This window comes from Vipera berus (assembly GCF_964194415.1).
Source record: "Vipera berus genome assembly, chromosome: 4".
Classification (NCBI taxonomy): Eukaryota; Metazoa; Chordata; class Lepidosauria; order Squamata; family Viperidae; genus Vipera; species Vipera berus.
The window spans coordinates 1,913,505-1,926,951 of record NC_138206.1 but is presented as its reverse complement, the minus strand read 5'-3'; the positions used below and the strand labels follow the sequence as shown (position 1 = coordinate 1,926,951).

The 13,447-nt window shown below is 46.7% G+C and overlaps 1 protein-coding gene across 6 annotated transcripts in view; it reads right to left on the bottom strand.

Annotated features, from left to right (window-relative positions):
- The window catches only part of XRRA1 (X-ray radiation resistance associated 1), a 36,341-nt gene that overhangs the window by 22,347 nt on the left and 547 nt on the right, over positions 1 to 13,447 (bottom strand). For 3 of the 6 annotated variants that reach the window (XR_014026448.1, XR_014026449.1, XM_081327812.1), the window contains exons 1-5: positions 6,016 to 7,601; positions 4,081 to 4,232; positions 3,041 to 3,112; positions 2,246 to 2,318; positions 96 to 193 (exon numbers count right to left, since the gene is read on the bottom strand). Coding sequence is in view for 4 of the 6 variants with exons in the window: in XM_081327812.1 (XP_081183938.1) it covers positions 96 to 193; positions 2,246 to 2,318; positions 3,041 to 3,112; positions 4,081 to 4,232; positions 6,016 to 6,106 (486 nt within the window). In the remaining 2 variants the exon portion in view is untranslated. Of the gene's footprint in view, positions 1 to 95; positions 194 to 2,245; positions 2,319 to 3,040; positions 3,113 to 4,080; positions 4,233 to 6,015; positions 7,602 to 13,180; positions 13,259 to 13,447 lie in introns of those variants that run through there. The other 3 variants (XM_081327810.1, XM_081327809.1, XM_081327811.1) reach the window with 3 other exon arrangements.

The window sequence follows — 13,447 nt, the reverse complement described above, 5'->3', positions numbered from 1 at the left end:
TTTAAAAAAAAAATTGGGAAAATTTAACCCTATCCTCCCCGATTCCCAGCTGGGACTCTTGCAACCTTCACTTTTGCACTTGGCGCTTAACTTACTTCCAAGTGGGGAAAGTCCCCAGTTCTGACTTTAAGGTTTCTCAGACCGTTGAGGGACAGTTCCAACTCCCGAAGGACAGGAAAGCTACGAAACATTTCTAGACAAAGGTTGAAACAGAGACATTTTTTTTAAAAGGCGGCCGTGTGAAATCAATATTTTGGTCAAGTGATCCGGTGGCCAACGGTAAAACATTTCATAATATTTCAGCACCAAGAATTAAAATTCTCCCTGGGTGCCTCCCGATTGCCAAAAATCTTGTTTTCAAAAAACCCCACTCACATATGCAGTTTTTATTTTGGCATAAAAGACTTCGCCCGGTTACAGGGAGGTCCGTGAAAGCCGGCTGGGAAGATTACAAACCGTGTCTCCCTGGGCTTCTGCAACCGTCCGAAGGACACGCCAGTTGCCAAACGTCCCAATTTTGATCACAGGACCGTGGGGATGCTGCCCTGACCATAAGTGTGAAAAACATTGTAACTTCGAACAGCCATTAAAGCAGGGCTCTTCAAACTTGGCCCTTTGATGACTTGTGGACTTCAACTCCCAGATATTCCTCAGCCAACGTGCCTGGCTGAGGAATTCTGGGAGTTGAAGTCCACAAGCGGGGGGTCTTAAAACTTGGCCCTTTGATGACTTGGGGACTTCCAGATATTCCTCAGCCAACATGCCTGGCTGAGGAATTCTGGGAGTTGAAGTCCACAAGCGGGGGTCTTCAAACCTGGCCCTTTGATGACTTCTGGACTTTAACTCCCAGAATTCCTCAGCCAGGCACGCTGGCTGAGGAGTTCTGGGAGTTGAATTCCACAAGCAGGGGTCTTCAAACTTGGCCCTTTGATAACTTGGGGACTTCAACTCCCAGATATTCCTCAGCCAGGCATGCCTGGCTGAGGAATTCTGGGAGCTGAAGTCCACAAGCGGGGGTCTTCAAACCTGGCCCTTTGATAACTTGTGGACTTCAACTCCCAGAATTCTGGGAGTTGAAGTTCACAAGTCATCAAAGGGCTAAGTTTGAAGACCCTTGCTCTAAAGCAGAGGTCTTCAAACTCGGCCCTTTTATGACTCATGGACTTCAACTCCCAGAATTCCTCAGCCAGGCATGCTGGCTGAGGAATTCTGGGAGTTGAAGTCCATGAGTCATAAAAGGGCCGAGTTTGAAGACCCCTGCTCTAAAGGAACAGTTCTCCCCTTGTAGGACAAAAGGGCGAAATAATTATATACACATATACATATACAGGTAATCCTCCCCTTACAAGAATTTATTTAACGACCGTTTGAAGTTACAACAGCATGGGAAAAAGTGACTTAGAATCGTTCTTCACACCGTTGCAGCGTCCCCGAGGTCGCGTGATTTACACTCACCTGCTTGACAACCGACTCGTGTTTAAGATGGTTGCAGTATCCTGGGAGGGGTGGTGGTCACATGATCCCCTTTTGGACCCGTCTGACAAGTGAAGGGAACGGGGAAAAACCAGATTCACTTAACAACCGTGTCACTCGCTTAACAACCATGTCATTCACTTAACAAACGCAATGATTCAGTGTACCTTAGAACATGGGATAATTTCCATCGACGGCTAGAAAAATGAGTCAGGGAGAAAGGAACGTGATATGTAATTTTGAACATATATTGGCAAGAAGGCTATTGAGTGATGAACTAACATATGGTTTATGATAATGAACTATATCTATTATTGTTAGTTCAATACATGTAGCCAGACACTCTGCTGTTTGCTAAATATTGAAAATGTTGTTTGGGAAAACCCTAACCGTAATCCTCTTCTTATCAATCCTCAGGGAAACAAGTGCCCACGATTTCTGGGGGTAAGCTGTTCCATAAAAATAAATTAAAAAAATAAAAATAAACAACTTGCACATCTACATAATACACACATACACATGTACTTTTATTTATCGATTGACTGATTAGCCCTTGGGCCATATCAAAGTGCAAAGTTCCAGAAACAAATTATTACTAAAATTTGATAAAACACATATACACAAACACACACACACACACCGACACACACACACACACACATACAAAATAAGTCGAGGACCACCTGGCATCAGAATGGACCCCAAGCAGACACAACCCATCCCAAGCCAGACCGAAAATCAGAGTGACGCCCCCACCCTTTGGTTTCCTTACCTAAAGTCAGCAGGTTTTCCGTGGCGTTGACGTAGGCGACCGAATCAAACTGCAGAAAGTCGTTTTCCCTTGCCTGGGAAGGCATAAAAACAAGAAACCATAGGTGGAATAGAACGGAAGCTGGAAGGGACCCTGGAGGTCTTCTAGTCCAGCCCCCTGCTCAAGCAGGAGAACCCACACCATCTCAGACAGGTGACTGTCTAATCCAGGGGTAGGCAACCTCGGCTCTTTTATGACTCATGGACTTCAACTCCCAGAATTCCTGAGTCAGCATAGGGAGTTGAAGTCCATGAGTCATAAAAGAGCCGAGGTTGCCTACCCCTGGTCTAGCCTCTTCTTAAAAATCCCCAGGGATGGAGCGCTCACAATTTCGGAAAGCAACTTCTGTTCCACTGGCTAATTGTCCTCCCTGTTAGGAAGTTAAAATAGAATAGAGCTGGAAGGGACCCTGGAGGTCTTCTAGTCCAGCCCCCTGCTCAAGCAGGAGAACCCACACCATCTCAGACAGGTGACTGTCTAGTCTCTTCTGGAAAATCTCCAGTGATGGAGCGGCCACAATTTCTGGGGGTAAGCTGCTCTATAAATAAAAATAAAAATAAATAAATGAAAATAAAAATAAATAAATAAAAAGTCCTAGCCACCCTAAGAGAAAAAGTAACAGAACAAAGCTACCCAAAATGCAATCTACAAGGGGTCTGGCGTGCCTCTGTGCCCCAGTGCCCGGAGGTGTGGGGGAGGCAACCAGCCCCTCCAGGTTGACGCAACGTGACGTTGTGGGTCCAGATTCCTACTCACCAAGGCGAAATTCTGGTGGCTGATATTCACTGAGCACAAGTCGGAAGGTTTCTCCACGGGGTGGAGCTTCATCTGGAAATCACAAGCCAGAGAAAAGCAACTCGGGAGCAGTCAGTCCAGCAAGCAAAAACGGGAAGAATTAAAGCCGATTTCCTATGAATTTTGCGGCACGAGGATACTCTGCTAAAATGGGTCTCCGTGCCTCTGGGTGGGTGGTGGTATTTCAATAGGGCCTGGGCGAGCTGATGGATGGACAGGATGAAGGGAACAGGCTGTGGCCCTCCAAGAGTGTGGAGAAGAGCAAGTAAGACAAGAGTAAGGGTCTGGAGGCTTAACTCAGGATAACAAAATTGGAAGGGACCTTAGAGGTCTTCTAGTCCAACCCCCTGCTCAGGCAGGAGACCCTATACAATTCCAGACAAACAGTGTCTTCTTCAAAACCTCCAGTGAGGGAGGGGCGGAGGAAGGAAGGAAGGAAGGAAGGAAGGAAGGAAGGAAGGAAGGAAGGAAGGAAGGAAGGAAGGAAGGAAGGATAACAGAATAACAGAGTTGGAAGGGACCGTAGAGGTCTTCTAGTCCAACCCCCTGCTCAGGCAGGAGACACAAACAGGCTGTCCTGTCTCTTCTTAAAAGCCTCCAGGGATGGAGAAGGAAGGAAGGAAGGAAGGAAGGAAGGAAGGAAGGAAGGAAGGAAGGAAGGAAGGAAGGAAGGAAGGAAGAAAGAAAGGAAGGAAGGAAGGAAGGATAACAGGGTAACAGAGTTGGAAGGGACCTTGGAGGTCTTCTAGTCCAACCCCCTGCTCAGGCAGGAGACCCTATGCAATTCCAGACAAACCGGCTGTCCTTCAAAACCTCCAGTGTTGGAGCACCCACAACTTCTGGAGGCCAGCCGTTGTTCCACTAAGTAATTGTTCTCACTCCTCCTTAGTTCTAAGGATGCTTCTCTCCTTGTGGAGCTGGAAGGGACCCTAAGCATCATCTGGTCCAGCCCTTCTGCAATGGACAGGAGAAGCAAGCAACGCAGCCAAGGCCACACTCACCAGCTGGGCCCTGTTGAGGACTTTCTCGGCCCTGGGCCTCTGGGCTTTCCACCAATGGTCTTGCCAGCTCTGCTGGGCATCCCTTGTGCCAAACAGCCACTTGATCTTGCTTTTCTCCACATTGTGACGAGCCACCTGCCAGTGACCGGCTCCTGGAGTGAAATGTCCCGAAACAAAATTAACAGGCACGCCCAGTTAGAGAGCTTAACTAAGGGGAGATGTAAGCTGTTTTAGTCTAGTGGTTAAACCAGGAGACGGTGAGTTCTAGTCCTGCCTTAGGCATGGAAGTTGACTGAGCAACCCAATTATCAAGAGGTGGTGAGTTCAAGTCCTGACTTAGGCATGAAACCTGGCTGGGTGACTTTGAACCAATCACTAGGAGATGGTGAGTTCTAGTCCCGCCTTAGCCATAAATACAACTGGGTGACTTTGGCCCAATTATCAGTAGATGGTGAGTTCTAGTCCTGCCTTAGGTATGAAAGCCAGCTGGGTCACTTCGGGCCAATCACCAGGAGACAGGGAGTTCTAGTCCCGCCCCAGGCATGAAAGCTGGCTGGGTGACTTTGGGCCAGTTATCAGGAGACGGTGAGTTCTAGTCCTGACTTAGGCATCAAAGCTGGCTGGGTGACTTTGGACCAATCACCAGGAGACGATGAGTTTTAGTCCTGCCTTAGGTATGAAAGCCAGCTGTGTCACTTCAGGCCAATCACCAGGAGACGGGGAGTTCTAGTCCCGCCTTAGGCACGAAAGCTGGCTGGGTGACTTTGGGCCAATCACCAGGAGACGGTGAGTTCTAGTCCCGCCTTAGGCACGAAAGCTGGCTGGGTGACTTTGGGACAATCACCAGGAGACGGTGAGTTCTAGTCCCGCCTTAGGCATGAAAGCCGGCTGCGGGACTTTGGGCCAATCACCAGGAGACGGTGAGTTCTAGTCCCGCCTTAGGCACGAAAGCTGGCTGGGTGACTTTGGGCCAATCACCAGGAGACGGGGAGTTCTAGTCCCGCCTTAAGCACGAAAGCCGGCTGGGTGACTTTGGGCCAATCACCAGGAGACGGTGAGTTCTAGTCCCGCCTTAAGCACGAAAGCCGGCTGGGTGACTTTGGGCCAATCACCAGGAGACGGGGAGTTCTAGTCCCGCCTTAAGCACGAAAGCTGGCTGGGTGACTTTGGGCCAATCACCAGGAGACGGTGAGTTCTAGTCCCGCCTTAGGCATGAAAGCTGGCTGGGTGACTTTGGGCCAATGACCAGGAGACGGTGAGTTCTAGTCCCGCCTTAGGCATGAAAGCTGGCTGGGTGACTTTGGGCCAATCACCAGGAGACGGGGAGTTCTAGTCCCGCCTTAAGCACGAAAGCCGGCTGGGTGACTTTGGGCCAATCACCAGGAGACGGTGAGTTCTAGTCCCGCCTTAAGCACGAAAGCCGGCTGGGTGACTTTGGGCCAATCACCAGGAGACGGTGAGTTCTAGTCCCGCCTTAAGCACGAAAGCCGGCTGGGTGACTTTGGGCCAATCACCAGGAGACGGTGAGTTCTAGTCCCGCCTTAAGCACGAAAGCCGGCTGGGTGACTTTGGGCCAATCACCAGGAGACGGGGAGTTCTAGTCTTTCCTCCGGCATGAAAGCTCAGAGACCATTAAGGTCCCCACAGTTCAACCCTGAGATGCAAACCTTCTCTCCTATTGGAATCTTTTCCTAAACCCTCCAGCAGGGCTTCCCAAAGGGAGCAGAGGATTCACACAATACATTTGCACTCTTGTTGCACAACTAGCTGAGCTTTTCGTTGCCTCAATGTTTTGAGAGCGTGACGGGCTACAAACTGGGAGCGCTACTCTAGAAGGATAACCAGAGGCGTTTCCAGAAGGCTCTCCTTTTTCAGCTGCAAAGATCCTTAAATCTTTTCCCCAGTTCTTAAAAATCGCATATCCGGACACATTACCTTCCTCGGATCGAGGCTGCAGGAGGCTTTTAGCTGGGAAGCAATTGGTCGGGTAACACTGTCCATCATCCAGTTTATACAATGAGGCCATGATCTTCTTTCAGCCCTTAAAGCAAAGGAACACGTTCATTAAGAAACAATGGATGGAAGGTGATCAAGGAGAGAAGCAACCCGGAATTAAGGAGAAACGTCCTGACAGGGAAGACAATTAACCAGTGGAACAGCCTGCCACCAGAAGTTGTGGGTGCTCCATCACTGGAGGTTTGTAAGAAGAGACTGGACAGCCACTTGTCTGAGATGGTATATCCCCTGCTTAAACTGGGGGCTGGACTAGAAGACCTCCAAGGTCCCTTTCAGCTCTATTCTATTCTATTCTGTATTTTATTATTCTATTCTATTCTATAATTTATTATTCTATTCTATTCTATTCCTATTCTATTCTGTATTTTATTATTCTATTCTATATTTTATTATTCTATTCTATTCTATTCTATTCTATTCTATTCTATTCTATTCTATCTATTCTATTCTATTCTATTCTACCCTATTCTGCATTTCTATTCTATTCTATTCTGTATTTCTATTCTATTCTATTCTATTCTATTCTATTCTATTCTATTCTATTCTATTCTATTCTATTCTATATTTTATTATTCTATTCTATATTTTATTATTCTATTCTATTCTATTCTATTCTATTCTATTCTATTCTATTCTATTCTATTCTATTCTATTCTATTCTATTCTATTCTATTCTATTCTATTCTATTCTATTCTATTCTATTCTATTCTATTCTATTCTACCCTATCTTATTTTGCATTTCTATTCTATTCTATTCTGTATTTCTATTCTATTCTATATTTTATTATTCTATTCTATTTATTTATTTTTATTTTATTTATTTTAATTCCATTTATATCCCGCCCTTCTCCGAAGACTCAGGGCAGCTTACAAGCTTAGTAATTAATTAATTAGAACATTTCCAACAGCGGCAAAACCGCAGCTTTTGAAATCTCTTATCAATAATGTCCTGGAGGAAGGAAGTTAATCTACATGTTTTGAGGCATAAAATTACTTCCTGGTTTCTAGATAAACAAAAGCCACTAAAGTTTTTATCTGCTTGAAATTAGGGTTCCCCATAAGAGGATTGAACTGCAAATGAGGCCGTCGCCTCTGAACCTTAGTTTGCTGGGCAGTTTGGACTGCATGGGTAGTTTATGGTTTAGCATCTCCTAGAAACCCTGAAAATTTGCATAACTGAGTGAACGGTTAAGTACACAGGGAGTCCTCAATTTACAACCACAATTGAGCCCAAATATTTTGTTGCTAAGTGAGACATTTGTTCACTTCCCAGAGCAAAAGGACATATAATTTACAGCAACAATAATTTATAACAACAAATAACAAATTTCTCATTACACGTAGTCCTTGATTTGCAACAGCTCATTTAGTGACTGTTCAAAGTTACGAAGGCACCGGAAAAAGTCATTTATGACCATTTTTCACACTTACGACCACTGCAGCATTCCGGGGTCCCTTTTGTGACCTACTGACAAGCAAAGTCAGTAGGGGAAGCCGGAGTCCCTTAACCAGCCATGTAGACTAATTTAACAACTGTAGTGATTCAGATTAACAACTGTGGCAGGAAAAGTCGCAAAATGGGGAAAAAGCTCACCGAACAAAAAGTCTTGCTTAGCAACATAATTTGGGGGCTCAGTCGTGGCTGTAAAGTGAGGACTACCTGTATTAAGAAAATTTGCAAGAGATTAAGAAGAATCCCTTCTGTCAACAAAAGTGCGTATAGTCAAGGCTATGGTCTTCCCAGTTGCAATGTATGGCAGTGAAAGTTGGACCATAAGAAAGGCTGAGCGCCAAAGAATGGAGGCCTTTGAACTCTGGTGCTGGAGAAGACTCCTGCGAGTCCCTTGGACTGCAAGGCGATCAAACCGGTCAGTCCTAGAGGAGATCAACCCTGAATGCTCTTTAGAAGGCCAGATCCTGAAGCTAAAACTCAAGTACTTTGGCCACCTAATGAGAAGGAAGGACTCACTGGAGAAGAGCCTAATGCTGGGAAAGATCGAGGGCAATAGAAGAAGGGGACGACAGAGAAGGAGGTGGCTGGATGGAGTCACTGAAGCAGTAGGTGTGAGCCTAAATGGACTCCAGAAGATGGTAGAGGACAGGAAGGCCTGGAGGAACATTGTCCATAGGGTTGCGATGGGTCGGACACGACTTCACAACTAACAACAACAACAAAGAAGAATCCCTTAAGAAGAGACTGGGCCACCGTTTGTCTGAAATGGCGTAGGGTTTCCTCTTGAGCATTAATAATAATGAAGTTGGAAGGGACCTTGGAGGTCATCTAGTCCAACCCCCTGCTCAGGCAGGAAACCCTATACCATTGCAGACAAATGGCTGTCTGGTCTCTTCTTAAAAGCTTCCAGTGTTGGAGCACCCACAACTTCTGGAGGCAGGTAGTTCCACTGGTTAATTGTCCTCCCTGTCAGGAAATTCCTCCTTAATTCCAGGTTGCTTCTCTCCTTGATGAGTTTCCATCCGTTGCTTCTTGTCCTGCCTTCAGGCGCTTTGGAGAATACGTAGCTTGACTCCCTCTTCTTTGGAGGCAGCCCCTGAGATTTTGGAAGACTGCTCTCCTGTCACTCCCCGTCCTTCTCTTCATTAAGCTGCACTAGGAGACCTCTAAGGTCCCTTCCAACTCTTGTGTTTTAGTGTTAATTAATCCGTGGAACACCTTGCCCCCAGATGTTGTGGCTGCTCCATCACTGGAGGCTCTTAAGAAGAGACTGGACAGCCATTTGTCTGGACTGGCACAGGGCTCTCCTTCTTCAGCAAGGGGCTGGACTAGAAGACCTCCAAAGTCCCTTCCAGTTCCGTTATTCTATTATTTGTCCCCTTTTGCAAAACCAAAACCAAAACTCCTGGTCCTTGCAAGCCCTACTTATTCCAGGGGAGACCCCCCCCATACACACACATACACACAGCTGTGTCACTGCTTAACAAAGCAGCCTCTGTGACATGCCCGAGATGGCTCCTTCTCAAGGGGACCTGCCAAGAGGAGACACCACCTGGCCGGACCAGCAATGAGGGTGACCCATGGCGACGTGAGGGTCCAAATCAACGTGAAACGCTGTGCCAACGTCCCCCTCCAACGCCGGTCACCAGAGCGCTCGCCACCCCGCTCACGTAGCTCGTCACCCCCCTCACGGAGCACAGCAAACGCCAGCCACAAAGTAAGCAAAGGCACCACGCAGGTTCTCGTGTGTGTGTGTGTGTGTGTGCGGGGGCATTGCCGTATCTCAGCTTGGGTATCAGCATTCAAAGCCCGGGCTTAGATTTTTAAACCACTCTGGTCAAATTCCTCACGCTTCCAATCCATCGAAGAAAGAGCTGGGACAAGAAAGAATCAAGAGAATAAGGGCCGGCAGTCGCTCCTTGAGGTCATCTAATCCAACCCCAAGCTCGGGGCAGGGATCCAAACGAAACCATCTCGGGGGGGTCGTAACCCTGTGGTCTTAATTTTCTGGGCTGCTGAGAAGAAGCCTTAATCAGCTTCAAGTAGCATCCTTTCTCGTTATTTAAAAAAAAAGACTACAGGAAGTCCTTGACTTACGACCACAATGGAGCTCGACATTTCTGTTGCTAAGCAAAGACGGTGGCTAAGTGAGTTTGGGGCCCCCTTCGAACACCTTTCTTGCCGTGATTGTTAAAGAGAATCACTGCAGTTGTGAAATTAGTAACCTGGTCGTTAAGTGAATCTGGCTTTCCTCATTGACTTTGCTTATCAGGAGGTCGCAAAAGGGATTCACGTGACCCCGGGACACTGCGACCGTCATAAATAAGAGTCGGTTTCCAAGAGTATGAATTTTGACCATGTGACCATGGGGGAATGCCGCAGCGGTCGTAAGTGTGCAAAAGGGGTCATAAATCACATTTTTAGTGCTTATTTGAACTGTAAATCTGTATTAAGTCCCTTTTTTTTTTTTGCTCAATCCTAAATAATCCCGACTTTTAAGATTCCTCTTTACAGGACTGCACGCCTAATCCTCTGATCTTTCTCGTTGTCTCTGAAATTTTTCCGGATTGTCTGAATCCTTCTGAAGAAACAGTGTACCAATCTGGATAGAACAGTGCCCAATAATACACGATAAAGTAAAACTATTATGTGAGGTGTTCTCACAATGAATCGTTAAAGGAGCTCCCAAGCAAAGGCATCACGCAGAGATGCAATCATATTATCTTTATTCATGATAGATCAAAGAGAAAGAAATACTTGGCATGAAAGCATTCATGCCTGCATGTAAGAGAGAAATAAAATAAAACAAGCTAGCATTACATGACTAAAAGAAGGACTAAGAACTAGGGGAGGAGAAATGGAGACTAGAAGCTGAAATAGAACTAGAACAAAGAGCAGCCCCGTATTTATGGGGGTCTTGGTCCCTCCCCGACCATAAAACACTCTCACCAATGGGGCTGTGGGTCCGAGACCCTTGGCTCATCAGTGGAAGCAAAGAAGCCTCTTTGCCTCCATCTGATGATCCTTTTGGGGAACTGCCAATGGCTGGCACTAAACATCTAACATATTATTTATTGTAAATAATGTAAAGTAAAATAAAGTAAAAAAGTTAAGTATAGTGAAAGGGGGAAAAAAGCGAAGGAAAGGGAAGGGTGAGGAAGGGTGAGGAAAGAAGAGGAGAGGAAAGATCACTGGATAGACTTTGGGGACCCTATTCCCTCAGTCCAATCCTGCCTACTTCACAGGGTTGTTGTTGGAGAAATGCAAAGAGTAAAGTGCACACCACTTTGAGCTCCTAAACAAAGGGAAATTTGACCAGTTAAGAAACAAGCAAATAAAAGGATCTAAAAAATAAAATTTGGTTTGCAGTTAGGACTTCAGTAGGCACTAAGCAATGCTGCCATGGGCACTCTGTGGCTCTGAGCAACACCCTTGGCACACACTCTCCTACGTCATTTTGTAAACACACCTCTTCTTTAAAAAAAAAAAAAGACCAGCCATAGGCCGTTTTAAAAGATTCCTCAAAGTCGATTGTACGCTCGGACGACTGCACATTGCTATAAGAGATCAATCTTTTTACCGTCTTTATCTGTATTGTTTGTATATTGGCAAAAAACATTAAAAACAACAACAATTTTGACGGTTGCAGGGTCCTGGAGTCAGGTGATCCCCTTTGGCGACCTTCTGACAAGCAAAGTCAATGCTTAAAAATTTGCAGTGTTGGAGCATTCACCCTGCCTCCAGAAGCAGTGAATGCTCCAACACTGGAAATTTTCAAGAAGAGACCGGACAGCCATTTGTGTGAAATGGTATAAGGATTTCCTGCCTGAGCAGGGGGTTGGACTAGATGACCTCCAAGGTCCCTTCCAACATCATCATGGAACCAGCTGTGTTAAACAACTTTCGTCCGGTCTCCAACCTTCGCTTTCTTGCGAAGTTTGTTGAGAGTGTGGTGGCGCATCAGCTCCCTCTGGTTCTGGATGAAGCTGATTATCTGGACCCGTACCAATCGGGTTTCAGGCCCGGGTACAGCACGGAGACAGCATTGGTCACGCTGGTGAATGATCTCTGGAGGGCTCGGGACAGGGGATATTCCTCTGTCCTAGTCCTATTAGACCTCTCAGCGGCTTTCGATACCATCGACCATGGTATCTTGCTGCGGCGTCTCAGGGGATTGGGAGTGGGAGGCACGGTCCTTCAGTGGTTCTCCTCCTACCTCCTGGGACGCTCGCAGTCGGTGTTGGCAGGGGGGCAGAGGTCGACCTCGAGGCCTCTTGTTTGTGGAGTTCCTCAGGGGTCGGTCCTCTCGCCTCTCCTGTTCAACATCTATATGAAGCCGCTGGGTGAGATCATTTGTGGTTTTGGAGTTGGGTATCATCAGTATCCTGATGATACCCAGCTTTTTATTTCGACCCCAAACCACCCCAGTGATACCCTCGATGTGATGTCCCGCTGCCTGGAGGCGGTTCGGGTCTGGATGGGGAGGAACAGGCTTCAACTCAACCCTGACAAGACTGAGTGGCTGTACGTACCGGCATCTCGGGATATTCAGAATATCCCATCTCTTTCTATGGGGGGTGAGTTATTACCCCCCGTAGATAGGGCTCGCAACTTGGGAGTCCTCCTAGATTCACAGCTTTCTTTAGAAGATCATATAGTAACTGTGACTAGGGGGGCCTTCGCCCAGGTTCGCCTGGTGCGCCACTTGCGGCCCTATCTAGACCGGGATGCCTTGCGTACGGTCACTCATGCGCTCGTGACCTCTTGATTAGACTACTGCAACGCTCTCTACATGGGGCTGCCCTTGAGGACCACTCGGAGGCTCCAACTGGTGCAGAATGCAGCCGCGAGAGTTGTGTTGGGAGTCTCCCGATACTCCCATGTTACACCTTTGCTCCGTGAGCTGCATTGGCTCCCAGTTGTCTTCCGGGTGAGATTCAAGGTGCTGGTAATGACCTTTAAAGCCCTACATGGCATGGGTCCGGAGTACCTTAGGGAGCACCTGCGGCCGGCATCAACTTCCCTCCGCCCAGTACGCTCCCACAGAGAGGGCCTCCTCAGGGTGCCTCTGGTCAGAGAATGCCGTCTGGTGACCCCCAGGGGGAGGGCCTTCTCTGTGGGTGCGCCGGATTTGTGGAACCGTCTTCCGGTTGAGCTCCGGATGGCGCCCGACCTTCGCTCCTTCCGACGAGATCTAAAGACCTACTTGTTTGAACAAGCCGGCCTGACCTGATGGGATTTGGGTTTTATTACTGTTTTTAATGTATTTTAACTTATTGTTCTAAGGCATTGGGGATTTTGTTTAATTTTCTCTTAACTTTTGTATCTTTGTATTTTAGTATTTATTGCCCTGTTCACCGCCCTGAGTCCTTCGGGAGAAGGGCGGTATACAAATAAAATAATAATAATAATAATAATAATAATAATAATAATAATAATAATAATAATAATAATAATAATAATAATTAATAATAATAATAATAATAATAATAATAATAATAATAATAATAATAATAATAATAATAATAATAATAATTTATTCACTTAACGACCGTGTGACTCACTCAACATCTGCAAGGATTCACTTAACAACTTTGGAAAGAAAGGTCGTAAGGTGGGGCAAAACTCACTCGTCAAACGACTGGCTCAGCAATAGAAACGTTGGGCTCAGCTGCGATCCTGCCTGTGTTCAGCCGGCTCCCGTTTTGCTGAAATGCCAAAATTTAAGCAAAAAGTTAAAACAAAACCCTGACTCGAGATTCGTTCGTTCACCTGTTGGGGGAATGCCGGCGATGGCCTGGCCAGGTAAAAGGTGTCTTGTGGATGCAGCCATCGCCCTTCCCATCCTAAGGGGGGGGCTCCAAGGTTTCTCCCCCCCCAATCCCCAGTATGGGATG